This window comes from Gobius niger, assembly GCF_951799975.1.
Source record: "Gobius niger genome assembly, chromosome: 4".
In the NCBI taxonomy this organism is placed as follows: Eukaryota; Metazoa; Chordata; class Actinopteri; order Gobiiformes; family Gobiidae; genus Gobius; species Gobius niger.
Genome location: NC_136855.1, coordinates 36,564,697 through 36,584,984, shown reverse-complemented (window position 1 = coordinate 36,584,984; position 20,288 = coordinate 36,564,697). Strand labels below are relative to the sequence as shown.

Here is a 20,288-nt window from a genome sequence, read left to right as displayed (position 1 = left end):
ATCTGAGATTATGACATCACATTCTAGAATGTGAATGCCACCTAGTGACGTCACAAAATTGAGGCGTTGGGCAGGTAAGGATTCCATGATAGTCACTATGTTTTTGTTTTGGCTAATATGTCTGTCATTATTGGGACAATCCACATGGGACAAAAACATCATTAAGTTAAACATCTTCTCTGTCGGCGTGTATGAACTAAAGTCAAATGAATTTCTCATAAACGTGCTGATATACAAACACGTGGCTGATGTTGACTCAGAGAAAGGACTTTCAGCCTAAACAATAATATGTCAGGTTTGTGAATCCAATCACTTCCAAATAATAAAGTTCAACATCTTTCAATCTTCTCTTTGGAGATTTCTTTCAAAAACTGTTTCTATTCCATTGAGTTGTATCGGCTCATGCCCTCCACCTCACATCATGGCATCTTCCCAGTCCACAGCCTGAACGCAGCCTTTGAAAACGCTTCTTCTCTCAAATGAAAGACTTCAGGTCAAGTACTCCTTGTATAAATAACCTAAACTTCACTGTACAGCCGACAACCCAGTACAGGTGATCATAATGCAAGTAAAAAATACAAGTTACACAAGTTGTTTTTGGTTTTAAGATGAAAAAGGTTGACAAATGACAATATTTCAAGCCTTTTCCCTGGTTCTTGTTTTTTTTAATCGGAAAATCCAAGTTACATTCAAGATGCTTTTCTCACCTTTTTCCATTTTCAACCCGAAAACTGGAACAAGGCAACACCCTCAGACAAAACTCACTGTGACTTATGCAGCCCCAGTCTGCAGAAACAGCAGTATTGACGGCATACGGTGCACGTCCTTGTCCGCAGAGAAGTTGTTACCAGCTTGTGATGCTGAGCGTGAAACAGTTCTTTCCTGTGCAGTGGACTGACGGCTGGACAGAGTCACGGGTCAGACGGTGGCGAGGTGTGAACGCTAAAGGATTCTGACACCATGGGAAATGCTGCAGTCCCAACTCAGCCTCAAAATAAAACCGGGAGAGTGCACTGTAATATTTCAAGCAGGACCGGGACTTTTTCTGACTAATTCCAGTTAATTCATTACATAAGGTTTAATGCGATAAAAAATATGAATCGAAATGAATCACACTTTACTGCATCAGTTTCCTTTTCATGTGAGATGTTGCTCAGGGACGAACGCCGCATGAAGCCGAAAACTATTTTACTGTCAAGCTTGTATATTCACAAAGTTAAACGCCGACATAAACTTATCTAAAAAGATCATTATCCAAAAATAGATCAAACTGCTGTTGTCTTTGAAGTGTTTGAAATGATCGCACAGGCCTCACAACTCCACAAAAACAAGTTAAAATGTAGGGAAATACAAAGAAGTATCTAAAATATACCTCTAAAAAATAAAATATAGAGCAAATCCCGCCTCCTGAAGGTGTACATTGTCGTGTCCTTGGGCAAGACACTTCACTCACTTTGCCTTCAGTGTCGGCGTACACTGGTGTGTGACTGGGTGACTGGTTCCTTGCTGTAAAGCGCTTTGAGTGCCTGATGGAAAAGCGCTATAGAGTTCGGGAATGTGATGTCATACCGCTAAGCATTGTGGGATTAGCAGCAATTGTAAACTAATGGAGATTCATTAATGGATCGATGGAGATTCACATTAAAACACTTGGACACCACAGTGAGTTAGATGGATTTACCAGCAGTAACTCAGCAGCTAATGGAATTGTTCCACGGATATTTTCCTCCACTTTTTATACTGTTTTTTGCTAATGTTAGTCAATGGAAATGCATGCTAACAGCTGCAAAGATGGCGGATCTCCTCGGTAACTGTGGAATTTCCCGATCTCTATAGATAAAGACGACATCTCTGGAATCGCCCGTATATGGTCATGTTTAAAAACAGTTAAGGGGGAAAACAATTTGGAGAAAAATCTAAACTTTCTCTAATTATTCAAAAACTACTTTAACAAATGCTGAACTGTGAATATAGTTTTCTACTAAGTAAAGATACAAAGACATGGAGAGGAGCAAAGTGGTTTAACTGCCCATAAATAACGGAGAATGCTAACCTGATGCTATATGTCAGCATCGTGCTAATGCTAATACTAGCTAGCGCTAGCTATGACTGCCGTTTTTCCACTTCTACTGAACAATCTGCTGTGAGAAAATATCCATATGGACCTGATTTACACTTGACTTTATTTATGTGTGATAAATACGTTCATATTCCACCAGATAATGTCTAAAAAGAGTGAAAAATTGTGTTTCTCTAAGGATTCTATTTTCCCCCTCGGCTAGGCCACGCCCCCTTCTATGACGCGATGCCGTCTGTATCTATGAAAATATATAGGAATCTAGCTTCCCGCCTCCAGCTAAGCCCAGAATGTTTACAAACAAGTAATGGGTCAATAAGTTGAGACCATTTACCATAATTATGCCGTGTTCATGTGGGTTAGTCCGCTGGAACTGGGGAAGACATTGTCCCACTTAGAAAACGCACATGAATGCTCGCTCAAGTGGGGAAAACAACTGGGGAACCCAGGTCAAAACAAGCTTCCCAGTGTAAGTGTGGACATCAGCTCAATTGTTCATTTATTGTCTAAAGCCTTTGAGGAGCATGGATTCCTGAGCATGTCAAAAAAAAATAGATGGAATTTTAAAGATATAACCAGTTTGCTCACTCCAGCTACTAGGGGGCAGCTTAAATTTAAAAAAGGACAGAATTCCACAAGTGTCCAGCAGAGGGCAGTGACATAATAAGAGATCAGGATACAAACAGCATATTATAGCCACGTGGTAAATGGTCAGTCTACCACAAGGGCGGCTGTGGCTACAATAGTAACTTAGTGCCATCGAATGTGGAGTGAGTGAATAATGACTTTAGTAGCACTTTGAGAAACATGTGACACAGGCTGATGAAGCACAATAAGTGTATGATGTTGTTATTTATGAGGCCACAGTCCTATATGTGGCCCGCGACCCGCCGTGGGGGCTGAATTTCGGCCCACGAGCCAAACGTCGTCGACACCCCTGGTCTAGAGTCGGCTTTTTAGTTAAAAACCGCCATTGTCAAGAGTTATTGTGAGCTTAGAAAACCAACAAACCAAATTAGACACCAAATTTAAATGGTTAGCTCAATTAAATACTAATCATTGATAAATCGTATAATAAGAATACAAGTGATTTTATTTGGCGACAGAAAAATCCCCACTTTCCCAACTGAAAGCAGCTGTTATTTGAAGGCAACATGTTCAGTCTACAGCCATGTTTTTACTGCTCTAAAAAGTATTGAAAAAAAAAATCCCCCAATGAGGACTTTGAATCGTCTCACTTTATCCTTGCAGCCAAACTAAAATAGAATGTGGCAGTGACAGGCTCAGATCTGATCCGTGTCACATCTTACACAACAGGACTCCTGCCGCTGCTCCTTTGTGCACTAAAAAAAACACTCACAATCGCTTCTCATCCGGGGCCAGGACGACTGGGCTTAACTAATAATACAAAATACATAAATCACTGTCGCACGTAACGAGCAATTTGTTCTGAAACAACAGCAAAAAAAAAAAAACACAGTGATTTTTTTCTTGCTTGCTAAAACTTCACCGATTCATAAGTGCACCATGCAAAGGTCACGACTGCAGTTGTTTATCGCTCTTCCCCGCGGCCGAGGAAGGGTTAACGACTCCCCCGCCTGCCCGCTCTGTCTGGCGGACATATGGCCGGTTATCATGCGACCTCGGGGGGGCTTCGGCGGTGAAGGATCGCTCTGGTGTGGCACTTGGACGAGGGGAGGGCAGTGGGGGGTGACGCATGTGTGTTTGAGCCCGAGTGTCACAATAATATCGGCGCTGATGTCGCTGGTCTCGGAGAGTGAGCTGATTAACACTCGCTTGGTGCCGTCGGTCACTCGAGGACTTGCATAACAGTAGCAGGCACTGACTCACAAGGACTTGATTGTTTCGCGGTGACGAGAATTTTGATGGTGGACGGAGATGCGCGAGAATGTGTTGCAGTCGTGAAGAAATCGTGAACTGAATGGTTGCACTGAATTTAAACCCTTTGTGTCCAGTTTGCTTTAGAACAGATTATTTTGTGTCATTTCAAGTGAAAAACAATTGTTTGATTTCAAGTGGATTTTATTTTTGTTCCATTGGCGCTAGCATTTGTATCTTAGATTAGTTCAAACCCACTCAAATTCAACATAGAAGAACTCTTATTCAACCAATTTTAAGTAATTTATCTGATTTAAGATGGTCATGTTTCCAGTGTTGTGCTTTACTTTGGGCTAATAATCAGTGGCTTCGGCCCTTGGTCTATTTACAATAAAGAAAATCGGCCCTCCGCCAAGAGAACTTGCCTACCCCTGCTTTAGAATACCCACTGCCTGACCCAAAAAATCTCACACGCTCTAATATTTGTGTGGACTTCTTTTGTGCTACTGCCATCAAGCTTCTGCAATGTCAAAAGAGCCATTGTGCATTCATTTTCCACCAAGATCTTCTGCTTCTTCAGCACATCCCAAAGACACTGAATGGGGTTAAGATCTGGACTCTGTGGAAAGGGTGTTTCATGCTCCCTGAACCTAAGGTACCATTAAATGATCCCAGCATGGTATCAGAAAAAAATGTTGAAAAGCAGGTACCAAAATAATCTTTTTCTTTCGAAACCATGTTCAGATGCCTGTTGGTCCAGGGACAGTATTAAAGGAACAGGCCACAGTTTTTCCATACTGAGATATGTTCTTACCTGAGCTTAGATGACTTGATTCGTACCTGTCTGATCTTTTCATAGAAGAGAGGAGGAGAGGCTAAATGCTAACAACATCTTTGGTCGTTCTGCGTGACTGAGTGCACAAAGACCAGGCAGCTACTCGTCAACTCGTCTAGGTAAGAACATATCTCAGTATTTAAAAACGCTGGCCTGTTCCTTTAAATAAAACCAACATGGTGTTGAAAAAATATATATAGTTTAGGTACTATAGTGGTATTGAAAAAAAGTATTGAAAGCAGGTACTAAAATAATCTTTATCTTTCGAAACTGAGTTTTTAAGCCTGTTTGTCCAGGGAAAGCATTAAAGGAAGTTACTTGGTTGTTTCAGATCAAATAAATGACACTGCTTTTATGGAATAAATGAACATTATTGTTTATTCTGGGTCTTGATGGCAAATATTTTAGTATAGGTATCGGAAAAAGTATCGTACAGGTATCAGTATTGTAAACCAAGTATCGTTATAGTACCGGTGTTATATCTAACCCAGCCCGACGTGAGACAGTATTTCACATCATGAGCCCGATGAATCCTGGCTTTATCGTCTTGTAATACGCCCGTGCCATCAGGGAAGAAGAAATCCATTGGTGGAATAACCTGGTCATTCAGGATGTCCAGGTCATCAAAGTGTTACTGAACCTAGACCTCAGATCAGGACAGTTAGTTAAATCCAGGCGGACATTTTCATTTTGGTCAGTGGTTCCCAACCTTTTTGGTCTTGCATACCCCTTGAATGTGAATTTTTTACTAAAAGTACCCCCTTTGTCGAGATCGCTGCCATTTATTGAAAATATGATCTTCTAAAGCTCAGAATTTTTGTTAAAAGACTGTGTTCAAATTCATCCATTTTACTGCAAAACACAACATTCCTTTGAAAATGAACACTAGGAAACACCGGTGAAGAAGACTGCATCCCCTCCTCGTCACCAACCCCAGATGTTTGAGTCTCTCCCGGTTGAGGCGTACGGTAGTTCACCTTCAAGTTATTTCCCGCGGTTACGATATCTTCAGCGTTTTTCTACTGATAAACAAGAGGTGAAAGGCTTGTCCCTCGCGGGCTTCCGTAGGTCCGCTCGGGAAGATTAGGTGGAACCGTAGAGCAATCTTTCACCCCGGTTTGTATGCATGTCAAATCCAACCCCATCTCGCCCATACGCCCCTTCTCTATATTCAACGCCTCACGCCAACACGGCTGTGGGATATACCACGCGGCTGATCCCTCTGCCGCCATAATTGCCTGTTCAGTTACGTGTAGGTTATTTCTGAAAGATGCCCTCCCTGGCATACACTTCTCTGGATTAGGCACTTCCTAATATCGTGAGTAGAATAAAGTGGAGGATTCAAACCATCGATCTGCTGCACTACAGACAAAGGTGAACGCAAACATCAGTAGATGATAGGCCGCACAATATGAGGAAAAGTTGGATTATACAGGACAAATACCTCCCCCTGGTGGTTGGGGGCGACTCTAAAACACACTTGGTAAACAGGATTCCAATGCACAGCTTTAAAGCCTGGCTCCAAAGAGTTAATTTTTTTCTAAAGAATTGCTATGACCCATGACAACGCTGGTGTAGGTGTCTTTTTTTCTTTTAACCACGCTGATTTTCGTGCTTGAGAAATAAAAAGTTGAAGGCTAAATCTATGATTGACGGGCTCTGGGGCTCTGTGGAGGCTCGTAGCTGATCCGCCCGCCTGGGGCTTCCTGCCTTTTTGCCCTTTTAAGTAACAGGCTTCGTAGGAGGAGAGTGAGGAGCCATGCTAATTTCACAGCTTGTATATAATATCTATGATTCTGCTACAAGTGCATCTCACCCTTTGCCCAAAGCAGCAGTAGAATCATCAGCCTCTTCAACCTCTCCTACTCCTTCATGATAACAATGTCAAAGCCCATTTCCCATCGTTCTGTTTAATTTTAATAATTGCTAAAACCTCAGGTTTTCTGGAGGGGCAATTTTGGGAATCTTTGCACATTTTAGGAACAAATCATGCCAAACATTGTCCCTTCATCAAAAACAGTATTTTGTATCACTTTTTTTTTTTTATCTCTGTCATAGCCTTGACTGTGGGGCTCAGGCGCCCACTCTCAGCCACTGAATGCTTGCGTATCAGTATGACGCTCTGAGAGGGTATTTATCCCTTTTCTGTGGAAGCATAGACAGACTTGAATGGTAGGACTAGCGCAATGTCACGAGTTCATGTCTCCGGGTCCCGCACCGATGGTAAATAAACTTCTCCTGCATAAGACATCCAGACTGCTGCCTGTTTTTCATCTACCCTCTCGAACACCATTGTTATTTCTCTAACACTTATTATACATGGTACCTAACAAAATGTAGTACAATGCAATGAGCTTTGTAACAATCTACATTAACTTGTACCTATGGGTTAGATACACAATGGAATAACTTGTATTAGTACTTTGTAGGCTTTGTAGGTTAAGGTTTAAGGTATTACATTATGTACCTGCAACCTACAAATACACATTATTCCACTGTGTATCAAACCCATAGGTACAAGTTATTACACATTGTTACAGAGCACATTACATTGTACTAAATTTAGTTCGGTACAATGTATAAAGGTACAGCAAAAGAAAGTGTTACCCAGTATTTTGCTTCATTAATGCTTCTCTGAGCAATCCTGCTAACTAAGGTCATTTCTTCTTCAACTGCAGAATCTGTGCTCCCTGGATTAATTTGCATAATAGATAGAACGCATAAATATATATATTTTCCGCTCAGTTGGTGTATTACGTATTTAAAAAATCCCGGCTTGTATTTTGTTTTACTCATCACGGTTATCCCGCCCTCTTTTTTCATACAGGCCTTTAAGTTTTTAAACATCAGATATCAAAGCTGGGGTTCCCGGGAGCAGGTCTCCGAGCCACAATTACGCCCGACACCGTGTGCTCTCTTTTAAAACAATAACAACTCATTTCCTCCCCTTGTTCCGCTTTCATCAAGGGACCGGTTGTTTGCGGAGGGCACTGCATAATACCCACCATTTTGTGTCCTCTACCGGCTTCCACTTTCGCACTCCTGCCCCGCTCCACCTTCCTCCGGGGGGGCACCGCGCTCCTGTAAACACACTCTCTAATAGGCCTGTGATTGTGTGTTGTGCAATTACCTGCGTGACATTTTCCCCCGGAGACAACACCACCCCCCGCCGCCGCCGCCACCCCTCCCGTTCGCCGCTGACCCGCCAAAGCGCCACGTAATACTTCCTAATTAGCGCCTAAAAGATCACCACCTTCCGATGACGCCAGAGTCTATTTATAAGTAAAGCCGACTACTAAAGCGGTTACGGATCTGGCAGGGAGGCCGCATCCTTCGCATGGGATCACGCGGAAGGAGAAAATAATAATAACAAGGAAAGGAAAGCGTTTGTTGCAAAGCCGAGAACGTGCGATATTGTGCTACCCTGACCTCACGAAACCTCCCCCAGCTTAATGAGTCTAAAACGCAAATACTGAACCCATTATAAAATTACCTTGGGAATCAGTTCATTCAAAACCAAGGCCTCTTCCCACAATTTAGGCGTTACTTTTGACCACAAATGTCAAAAACATCCTTGTTAAGCTGCGGATTGTAATCACACCGCATTATGTAATTACAGCTCACAATGCGTAGACTTCATTCAGTAATAAAACCGCGTTCTGTGATGAACTCGCTTTACATTTGTACTAAATTTGGTAACTTTGCATTATTAAGCAGTTTGCAATGCACTGGTGAGCACTTCATTCAGTATTTATGAAAACATTTCCACGTAAGCACCAAAACAGATAGTAGCAATGCGTCTGGCCAGGCAAAATACACACTTTTCCTGTTCTTTACAAAGGCGTGTGTCTGGGATCGGGGGGATCTTCAAAAATCCAGGTGATTGACAAGCGTTTATTCACCAATCAGAGAAAAGCCGGATATGATGCAAATGGTGTAAACAAGAGAGTTTGTGGTTTTACGATTCATCGGCCGAAGAGCGGAAACAAATGTGAACGATCTATGTCATTTTTGCCACGAAAACGGAAGGATACAAGTGGTCATTTGCAACTGTTCAGATTTGGGCGATTTTGAAGTAACCTGCGATACGGCTGTGCAATATTGCAATAACAATATTATCACAATATTTCACTAAACCATGTATTACTGACCTTTATTTAACCAGGACAGCCCCACTGAGATTAAGAATCTCTTTTAAAAGGGAGTCCTGGACCCAGAGAGGAACCTATTGTACATGTTTGTGGTGGTAGGGATACCGGAGTACATGGAGGAAACCTACACAAACACAGGGAGAACATGCAAACTCCACACAGAGAGGCCCCGTCCAGGTGGGAATCGAACCCGGGACCTTCTAGCTGCATGTGCAGAGTCTGTGGAACCTTCTGAGACACTTCAGCTCCTCGTCTTCATCGGCTCAGTACAGACTAATCCATCTGTTTGGACTGATGTGAACTATAACTGCTTGTTTACACTGTGTTAGTGTTAAATGAATTGACTTTATAACTATACTTTATTTTGCTTTATCACAACATTTATATCTTGTACTAAATTTGTAAAACTTAATTAATGGGAATAATCAATAAACCATAAAGGGAACAGGAATATTCCAATAAGCATTACTAAGAATAATAGTACAGGTTATGGCCATATTTAAGTAACAAAAGTAATCAGTACTCGGAATTCCCAGTTGCCAGAACATGTCTAGTAATCAGAACTTGTATCATAAGTAATGTGTGAAAGCCCTCTTAATCATACTAGCGTTATTAGTAATCATGGCTTAACATTTGGCGTAATAATTATGCATCGGGTTTACAACTTATTCCAAGTAAGCGCAATGAGTTGGAATTTACAGTGTGTGAACCACGAGCGCTAACCGCTGTTACCGTGCCGCCCCTTTTCAACATGATCCATTCTAACTAATTACTTTTTTCAGCAAATTGTGTCTAAAGAAGACTTAAAAAAAAAAAAAAACTACATCAGGACCAAAACAAATTGAACTAAGTTAGTAAATGTTTAACTAAAACTGAACTTTAGCGATGTCGCGATATATTGTGGCTTCTTGCGATACAGATATTGCATTATCCAATATCACAATATGATATTTTTGCGATATATTGTACAGCACGAGTTCAGATTTTAAACGTAGGAGAAATCAACATGAATGTGCTACGGCTGTTTCAATCCATGTGCGTTTGGAACAGGATGAAAGAACTTTCAATAGAAAAAAGAAAATCCTCTTAGAGAAGATGAAGCATCATCTGTGCAGATCCGTTCTTGTTAAGCACAATTAAGAACATTTTACTGGTGGTGAAGTCAGTTCCTGCTGAGACAATGTGCTGTGATTGAATCGAAATAAAAGTTCCAGACGGTCCTGCTTTTTACAGAAAGATACAGATACAAAAAGGCTGACCAGGCAACCAAAACAGATCCATCGCAGCAACGTGCACCATCGCTGCGTCTGGTAAACATTAGGCACATGTCAGTAGGTCTGTCACGATAACAAATTTGAAGTTTGATATATTGAGGGAGGAAAGTATCGCGATAAACGATATTATTGACTCTAACGATGCTGGATACTGTCAACTCAACGCTCAAAATGACAGAAAAACTTTGTCCTAAAAGTGCATAAGCATATCCTAAAATACCACACAGGCTGCAATAAACATGAAATAGAATATAACTCAATTTGCTTCAGTTAAAAATCAGTTTTACAAAGAAAAACAGGGGGGAAATGCTTGTAAATGTATAGCCGATAAATATCGAGGCTAAAAATATAGCTTATCTGTTATTTATTGAACGATAAGTCGATATAGTAATTATCGTGACAGCCCTACATGTCAGTATAAGAGTCAGGAAAAGGGTTTGTGTGTCATTTTATAGGTTCTAAACATATCTGAGCAACTTACCACTTATAAACAGATTTATGATTCAGTCGTGACATAAATGATAAGAAACAAAACATGAAATTCTGTAAAAAAAAAAAAAAGGTTCTAGCATCATTGCTCTGGCTTCCAGTTCCTCACATAATTCTTTTTTAAATTATTGCTCATTGTTTTTAAGTGTTTAAATCAGGGGTGTCAAACGTACGGCCCGCGGGCCTGATCCGGCTCGAGAGATGATTTAGTAGAGCATAAATTCCAGAGTATGTAAAAAAAAGTAAGTCTCTAGCCCATTCCTGTGCGGAGTTATGATTTTTTAAAGAATAAGAAATAGCTCATTCTAGCCACTAGGGGGCATTACATTTTCAAAATGGAAAGAATTCCACAAGTGTCCAGCAGAGGGCACTGAAATAATAAGAGCGCAGGATATGAACGGCACATTACATAGCCACGTGGTAAATGGACAGTCTGCCTCAGGGCGGCTGTGGCTTCAATAACAGCTTACCACCACCGAGTGTGGAGTGAATGACACAGGCTTGTAAAGTGCAATACAAGTGAAAGCCGTTGTTATTAATGAAGCTACAGTCAAGCTGGGGCTTTGACCAAATCACAGCTAATTATAATTCATTTATTGGGAAAATGTTCTCTATCATATGCGGCCCCCGACCCGCCGTGGGAGCTGAATTTGGGCCCGTGACCCAAAATGAGTTTGAAACCCCTGATTTAAAGGTTCTGGCTCCTTCATATTTGTGCAAACTGTATTCAGTTCATGCGCCCGCCAGACCCAGAGCTGCAGATCCCCCCCTCAGCACTTCAACTCGCCGTTAAAGACGCACTTTTAGGCTTTTAACACAAAATGAGCCGAGCTTCCTTTGTACAAAATGAGGCCTTTTTATTATGTGTTGTGTTTTATTATTTGTGAAGCTCTTTGGGCCACTTAAACTGACCGTGACCTTGACAAACACCAGAAAAATATACAAAAAGAATTTGCTTGAAGAACAAAGTACACATACTGACACACATACTCAAGTAAAAAAGTACCACACAGTAACACTACTCTAAGAAGGACAATTACGTGTAACAGAGTACAACCCGCCTCTGCTTATCAATGATTGACGAATAATGGAGAAGCTTTGTGAGTTTTAGAAATACTTGGAAGTATTTCCAAGTGCTTTAATAGAGTCATCATAAAGTGGGACATTTTATCACATTACAGTGACTTGAGGATTATTACAAAATGCCGAAAAGAAAGACAGTTTTATTACATTTTGAAGTGTTTGAAATGCTTTCTCCAAATTGGAATTCTACACCTCAAAAAAGTAGTTCTTGCGCTTGTTCCCGCTCTATTCTGGACTGAACCAGATCGATACCAGAGTATTGTTGTATCAATACCAAATCAGTACTCATTTGAGTATTTATACCGGGTAACGAGTATTGATACTTCATTATTGTGTGACAAAACACCCATACAAGCACTTTATTTATGCCATTATTTACACATGTATTTGGATTACAGTGCTGTGTGACATGACCAGTATCTGTATCAAATCTGTATCGACTAAAATGACCTCAAAAGTAATCAGCATTGTATCGATTCAAAAGTGTGGTAATGCCCATCACTTTTCACTTTTCTGCGGCCCGGCTCAGACCGGCTCAGATCGATATGAGCGTCTCTCACCTGTTTTAGCGATAAGTTCTTGGCAACACATGGTTCCCCCTAACTTATGGTATTGATTTCCATATATTGCACTTAGAGAAAGTTAAATACCTGAGAAAGGGGCTTGAACTTGTGTTGGTTTGGACTATATCTTCAAAGTGTTCGCTGCTCTGCTTTGGCTTCCTGTTTAGGATTACGCTTTTACTTTTTAAACGTCTCCATGGCACAGCTCCTCTGTGTTTGTCTGAGCTTCTTCTTCGTCAGACTCCCGCTGGGGCCCTGAGATTTGCTGATCCGCCCGGGACAAAGGGGGACAAAGGGGACAGGGCTTTGAATGAACCGTGGAATGACCTCCATGTAAGACCTGCACAGACGCTATACTAATTTAGAAACTTGCTTGAGACATATGGGTGCCACCGTAGCACAGTGGTCAGTCAGGAGGTCCCGGGTTCGATCCCCACCTGGGCCTTTCTGTGTGGAGTTTGCATGTTCTGTGTAGGTTTCCTTCGGGTAAAATGGTCTCAACTTATATAGCACTTTTCCACTTACATTAGGCACCAATGTAAGCAGACACTGGAGGCAGGGGGGGGGGGGGAGTGTCTTGCCCAAGGACGCAACGACAGTGTAGGGATGGGACGATAATGAAATTTGGGGTCACGATTAACGATATTATCACGATATTTGCCTCTGGTTTAAAAAAAAAAAAATCAATGGAACTATAATATTCCTCTTCATTGTCTGCTGTAAATGTCATATTGAGTGAAACATAAAGTATTTAAAGGCACACTGTGTAACATTTTGGACTGTCAATACAAAACATGCAGAGAATGAGGAGCTCGACATAGAAAATGCAGTGGGTAATCAAAGAATGGATTATTGGATGAGGAATTAACCCACTGAAATCTTTCGTCACATCTCCATGGAGACGTACCCACTCCGGGCAAAGTTACCGGCACTGGTTGTCTGATGAACTTAGCGATTATCTTCTAGCACGATTTTTTATCGCGATAAACGATATTTTTGTCCCATCCCTACGGCAGTGTTCGAATCCCCAACCTTCCGATCATGAGACGACCCGCTGCACCATCTACGCCACCGTCGACCCGGGTACTCCGGTTTCCCTTCCAATAAAAAACACGTACAATATGTGACTCCCCCAACCAGGTGTTTCTGACCATCAGCCTGGCTCCACATCTGGAGATGGGGCTCCGGGCACGGCACTTCCGTTGCCCACTTCTCCTTATGGGTTGCCCCAGCGGCATCGAAGGATCGGTCAAATTCAGAGGACACATTTTCCTAAGGGGACTATAAAGTACACCTTAAGGCGAGTCACTGCAGGTGAGTAGGAAAAAATAAATAAATGTAGAGATATCAATCTGAAACTTTTGCTGAACATAACTGATATAAGTATGAGAAAAAAATATATTGCACTTTTTCTGTCCTTTTATGTTTTCATATAAAAATAAGGCATTTTATGCATGAAAATGGACAAAATTGCCTATATTTTGGGCAACGGAATCTAAATAATGGATTGAGCCAGATAAAAATGTATGGTTTAATTTTATTAACTAAGATTTTTTCAGAGGGGATTTTGGATATATTGTTTAGTTGTTCAATGAACTGTAAAATCTGTAAAAACTCAAATTCCGCCTGTTTTTTTTATTTTTATTGTTAAGTCTAAGACTGGAAAGTTTGGAGTCTGTGGGAGCTACTATAAGGGCTCAGGCGGTTTCACCTACCATGTCTCGCTTTAACCTTAAAGGAATAGGCCACTGTTTTTCCATACTGAGATATGTAGTGTCTAATAGTAGTACGCAGTAATATCTTCACTTTACTGCGCGGACGTCGAAGTGCTATACTTGGATCCTGCAACTACTCACATAACCGTATTCAAATAAGCAAAACGTGGAAGAGCTTGGTCGCTTCTAACTTCACCTCTGTACGGTCCCATAGGCGAGAGGATGAGAGGCTAAATGCTAACGACATCTCCGGTCTTTTTGAGCGCATGCGTAAAGACCAAACAGCTACGCATCAACTCGTCTAAGCTCAGGCAAGAAAATATCTCAGTATGTAAAAACGGTGGCCTGTTCCTTTAACATTACTGTCGGCGAGCTTTTAACACAGGGGTTCCCAAACTCAACCAACAACTTGGGACCCCTTCTGTAAAATGCAAGTAGCATTTATAACACATTTAAAACCAAAACTAACAACACTATAATCTGGATCAAATCAGAGAAAGTGACTGTTCTCTTAAATTAGCAAAGCAATACCCCAATAGAGACACAAACAAGGTCATTCTTTCAATTCAAGCACTTGTCAGCCATTTTATCCACTTATCTTGTCTACTTTTTTAGTTTTGGCTTGTTTGGTGAGAGGTTTTAAATCTTAACTGAAGCCCCACTTGTGTAAAATGTTCATATTGTTAAGTACAAACCCGGAACATTTGGTGAGATTGATTTTCAGTGAGAAAATGGCCTTGGAAGTTTCAATTTCCCAGATAAATCTATGGAAAAAGCAGTATTTGAACTTATTTTGCATGAACTTGCTGTAAAACGCATATCTATATTTATTCAGAAGGGTTTGACGGTTCAAAATCCACTTCCTCCCTTTGTTAATGTTTGAAAACTGGAGAAATTGGGTGCCGGGAGCTTTGAAATCTGCCTTCCATTATCTTCTTGTTTTTTTGAACTTGCTTCCCGGGAATACACTGCTTCATTTTGTGCCTTTTTCCAGAGCGGCTCAAACACACTGCGTCAAATGGCTGATTATTATTTGTTATTTTCACGACAATCTTCAATAGCAGGTGCCCAAGCAGGAGCACGAGGGAATACAAAAAACAGAATACTGGAGCCATGTTTTGTTGGTTGGCAGTTGTTTAGTAATTAAATAACAGCATAACAAGCAAATTAAGCCAATTTTACCCAATCACGGAGCCGTAATTTGGCCATTATAAAAGACATATTGCATGACTAAATTGGATCAACAGACATTTGTCGTCTTTTTTAATAATGTCTGCTTACTTTCCTATCCTATGTGTTGGACAAGAACACCGGAATATCTAAAATCAGGATAATCCAAAACATACTGAGACTGCCTGTATCTCATTCCGAGCAGGAGGAAAACATAGATCACAATTTCATCACGATTCATGTGCACTCAGTATGTCTATATCTTCTTTTTAAAAGGCAGCAAAAGCCGTGTGCTGCTTCTGAAAGCTCACACCTCGCTGTGATTGGTTAAACCGCCCTGTCACTCACTCGGAGCGTGAAGAAACCGGCCAATAGGAGAAGCAGGTGGAGAAACGTGTGAGCGTTGAGCATGAAAAAAAAGAGAAAATGGGCGGATTTTTTGCAGGGATTGGATGGAACGGTTTGGTTTTCATCGTCAGCCCAGGATCCGCTCAGCTTTGTTTCTATGGCGCGTTGAACTAACGGAGCGTTTCCAAAGTCCTGCGCGTAATGAAAATATAAAAACAAGACTGATTATTCAACAGCTCCTCCACCTCCTCAGAAAGTTGAGCTCTTTCAATATCAACAAGGACATTTTATCTTTAGTGTTCGCTTCACTCATTGAATCCATCCTCGCATACAATATCTCCTCCAGGTTTGACTTCCTCACCCTACAACACAAATCAAAACTAGATAGAATAGCAAACCAGGCCAGCATGATCACCCAAACCCCTCAGACCCCCCTCTGTACCGGCGATCAGTCTCACTCATCACTGAAACCCACCCTCTGCATCACCCTTTCTCTCTGCTGCCATTGGCCCATAAAACCGCCTACAAGAAATCATAATTCCATCTGCAGTCGCTGTCCTAAATGGAGCCCGGTAGCACTGTACTTTATCTTGTTCTTTTTGATGTGTTATTCTTTAATGATGTGGTGTGTGTGTGTTTTCTACTGAATGAGTTTTAATGAGCCGTGTTGAAAGGCACATTTCTGCTCTTTGGAACAGACAATAAAGTTCTGTTCTATTCTAAAAAAAGATGTCCCGTTCGACCATAGACTGTGAAAGATATGGACATAGTAATTAGCTGCCGAAGCCTAATGGGAATTGGAGGAAGGCTCTGGAAGTTCCTTGCTGAAATGAACTTCTCGTTAAACCTTTTTCCTCTCTCTTTGAGTCATTATTGAACACAGGCTTGTAATTTTAGCCTTCACACGCTTGTCTTGACTGCATTACTCTGTCACATTTTTGTTTTGTTTTTTTTCACCTTAAATAATAGAGGTGGCTCCAAAAACCAAGCCAAACTGCTAGCATGAACGAGCTTCGGTTAGCCCGTGCTGAACGCTACAGAGGAAGCCACAGTCACTGAGTCCATCGCTGTAGTACAGTCTATGAAACGTGTCAGAGGTACAGATAACATTTACTATACCTAAACAATACTCAGAGTTTATTGAGGACAAAATTAACATGTAGTATACAAATATAAATAAGTAGAATTAATAAATGTATACATAGTGAAAGACAACAGTTAAAGACAGTAGAAGACCACACTACCACATTAACTATTTGCACATTTCCTGTCTGTTTTTGCACACTCTGAGTGATCTTATCGAATGCCGATAGTAACAAGTGAATTTCTCCGTTGTGAGATCAACAAAGGATTATCTTATCTTATTCACCAATTACTTCTAGATAAGCAACGCACACCAGATGTCATAAAGACGGCTCTTTCGAGTCATTGTTTAGAACAGGGTCAGCCTGGCTACACTGAAATTACGATGAGATAGAGTTGGACCATGACCTTTTTTTTTTTAATAATCATTTTCCCCCTCATTATGATCAATCTGTGTCAATCAATGAGGCTGATTCCTTGAATTTAGCCTGTTCCTCGCCGTCCCCCCTGATAGTGTTAGGGTCTGGTGCTTGGGTTATGATTAGGAACGGCAACTGTGATTGTGTGCGTGTTTCAGTCACAGAGATCTTACACATAGTTTTAGAAACTAGAAGGTCTCGGCTTTCAAATGAGGTATCACACAAGCATATACAGGCTAAAAGCTCTCCGGCCAATATGCTTTGGGGTTTGGATATCAATTGCTAACCCTGAACCTATAAGCAGGCAAAGAACAGGTGAAACGTAGCTTTAACACACAGAGATATTCCACTGCCTCAATCAAACTCCAAAACTCGGTGTTTCCGCCAAAGAAACAGCTGTAAACCTGACGATTATCAAGCCCTGTGACGACCATTAAGATTGACTCACGATTGCAATTTCGATAGCTGTCCTTCACGATGAGCCCTGCCTGGTACGAGTAATTTCAATCACTTGAAAAACTCTTTTAATCCAATGAGAAACTGCTGAGAGCCTGCACGAACATAAGCCAAGTACAATCCTGCTGAACCAAAGAAAAGAAAATCTCAAGATATCCACATGTTTTCTTAAAGCGTTTGGTCTTATCTCCCTCCTCAGTAAGTCTTCCAACAGCCCCAAACGCGCCTGCACCTCATAAAGCAGCATTCTGGATTGTTGTGCGCGCTGGCTTCAGGATGATACATAAAGCATTCATATACAGTAGTTTTATGACTCATACATCAATGTAGCTTCCATTCAAGGATCTTTACTGTGTTACCCTGCCAAAACCTGAGCAGCAGCAGCAGCAGCAGCAGCACCAGGCACAACAAGCGCCAGTGTGCTTTTCACCAACGCGCCGCTGTCAAAAATACGATGCTGCCAATAACCTTGACTTCTTCTTCTTCTTCTTGACGCGTTATAACTCCAGAGAAAGTGCGCGCCGTACTGTGCCATGCGTATGCGTCTGGGCATTTTTTCTTTCTTTTTCTTTTTTTGGCATTGCACCACCACCAACCATATACTTTAGTGTTTACATCGGCACACCGAGCACATCACTTCCAGCCTGCGACCTGCTCCGACGCTTTTCTCGCAGGAAAGGGAAGAAAAAAAAAAAAAGCCGAGACATTTTTTTTTTGGGGGGGGGGGGGAGACACAGATAGATAGAGAGAAGGAAGGAGGGAGAGAGATGGGGAGACAGAGAGACTTGTATGCATGCTCGCTGCGTGTGCGCGCCCGTCTCCGAGGCACGGTCCGCCGCCGGTCTGAACCTCCCTCATTAGCGCAACGGTGTCAGTAGCCGGCGATTTCCATCAATGACTTAATTAATCATCAAAAGCCGGCGCGTCTCATCCGACCCCTGGCTTTGGCACACTGCTCCCGTTCCTTTCCTTTCCTAAAAAAAAAAAAAAAAAAAAAAAAAAACCCACAGACATCTCTCCTTTTTTTTTCCTTTCTCCCCCTCCTCACACTGCAACGCGAGTGACCAACTTAACTCACCCTGACCACATATAGCAACCATCCCAATCAGCGAAAAAGGGCAACCCCCCACCCCGTCCAAAAAAAAGAAGAAGAAAAAAAAGTGTCCCAAAAGCCTGAGCCAATGTCACGAATCCTCGCTGAGAGAAATCGACCACAGAAGGGACAACTGTTTCAATGCCTGCCTGGACGGCGTGGAGTTCAACAGATAATCTCCCCCCCACTTCCCTTCCCTCCACTCCCCCCCCACCCCCCCCCCCCCCCCCTTGTCTTTTGGCTTCTACCTTCCTTCTCCCCCCCCCGTTAAGTCGCTTCACAACACGCGCTGCCAAACAGGAATTAAGGCTGGCACCGACCGTCCCTTTTCCCCCGGTTAAGATTCTCGCAGATCCCGAAAGAGAGGGTATAGGGAGGGGGAGAGGGTATAGGGGGGAGCTGCGGTCACTTACCGGGTGTTGAAGCTCAGAGCCGGACACATCAGCAGCAAACAAATCGCCTGGATGGATTTCATAGCTGCCTTGTCGGTGAATGACACACACGCGCGCACAAAAAATAGAAATACAAAAACCAAAAAAAAGATTCCGTATCCTTGCAATGCCCCTCAAGAAGAAAGAAGAAGAAGAAGGGAAGAAAAAAAAAAGATGCGCTGAATTTCCCCCCCCTGTGCGTGTCCCGCGATGTGCGAGTGAGAGTGTGCGTTTGAGGCTTTCTCTCTCTTCCTCTCGTCTCCTCTGTATGCTCGCTCACACGCTCGAGCGCTGGTCGGCTACTGGCTGCGTGGCTCGTTTCGCTGCGCACTCGCTAAACACACATGCGAAAGAGAGAGAGGGGAAGAGAGAGAGAGAGAGAGGGGGGGAGAGAAAGTCGTAGAGCGAGGTGGACAGATGCAGAGAGGAAGAGGAGGGAGGGAGGGAGGGAGGGAAGGGCTTTAAATAACACCGGGACACCCAGCCGTGCACACGCGAGCGGAACGGAGCGGAGGAGATGTGATGTCAGCGGCAGGACGGCGCGTATATGTATTCCCGGGATGGTGCGCGGAGCAGGGGGGCAGAGGCGGGGGGTGGGGGGGGGGCTTTGTGCGCCGGCGTCAGATGTCTTTCAAACGCAGCGGCACCTTTCCGTTCATTTGAGCCGGCGGTGCCATGATGCGCGTAAAGGCGGACTGCAGCAGCGGGGGGGGGGGAAGGATGGGAGAGGGGAAAGTTTTAAGGACACCAGCGTTACGCACGGGGTGAATGTGCAGCGTTACATTTTATTAGGTGAGACGTAATAAGGGGATGGGAGACTGCGATGGGGAAACTTTTCCTGTTTGAATACGGAGATGAATGTAAAGCGTGATAAGTTTTGTTTTTAAAAATGGTCTCGACTTGTATAGTGCTTTTCCTTCATGGGGCCCAAAGGCTTCGCAGCAAGGGAACCGGTCACCTGTTCACACCATTGTACGCAGACACCGGAGGCAAGGTGGGTGAAGGGTCTTGCTCCAAGGACACAACGACAGCGTGCACCCTCACCTTGGGATTCGAACCCGAAACCTTCCGATCGATGAGACGACCCGCTCAACCAACTGTGCCACTATCGCCCACTGAGGAAATATGAGGGAAAGATCAAACTGTATACGTCAGGTTGCTGAAGCAGGTCATTTTGATTCACTCGCCTGTAAAACATTGCTGTTAATGTCCCTTATGGAATTTACATAATCCTCTTGCATGTGAGTCTATAGTTGTAGCCA

At 42.5% G+C, this 20,288-nt stretch overlaps 1 protein-coding gene across 2 annotated transcripts in view; it reads right to left on the bottom strand.

Moving 5' to 3' along the window:
- luzp2 (leucine zipper protein 2) overlaps positions 1-19,081 on the bottom strand; it is a 203,086-nt gene extending 184,005 nt beyond the window's left edge. For both annotated transcript variants that reach the window (XM_079554744.1, XM_079554745.1), the window contains exon 1: positions 19,009-19,081. In XM_079554744.1, coding sequence (XP_079410870.1) covers positions 19,009-19,070 — 62 coding nt within the window. In that variant the 5' untranslated portion in view covers positions 19,071-19,081. The remainder of the gene's footprint in view (positions 1-19,008) is intronic.
- Positions 19,082-20,288: the final 1,207 nt, after the last annotated feature.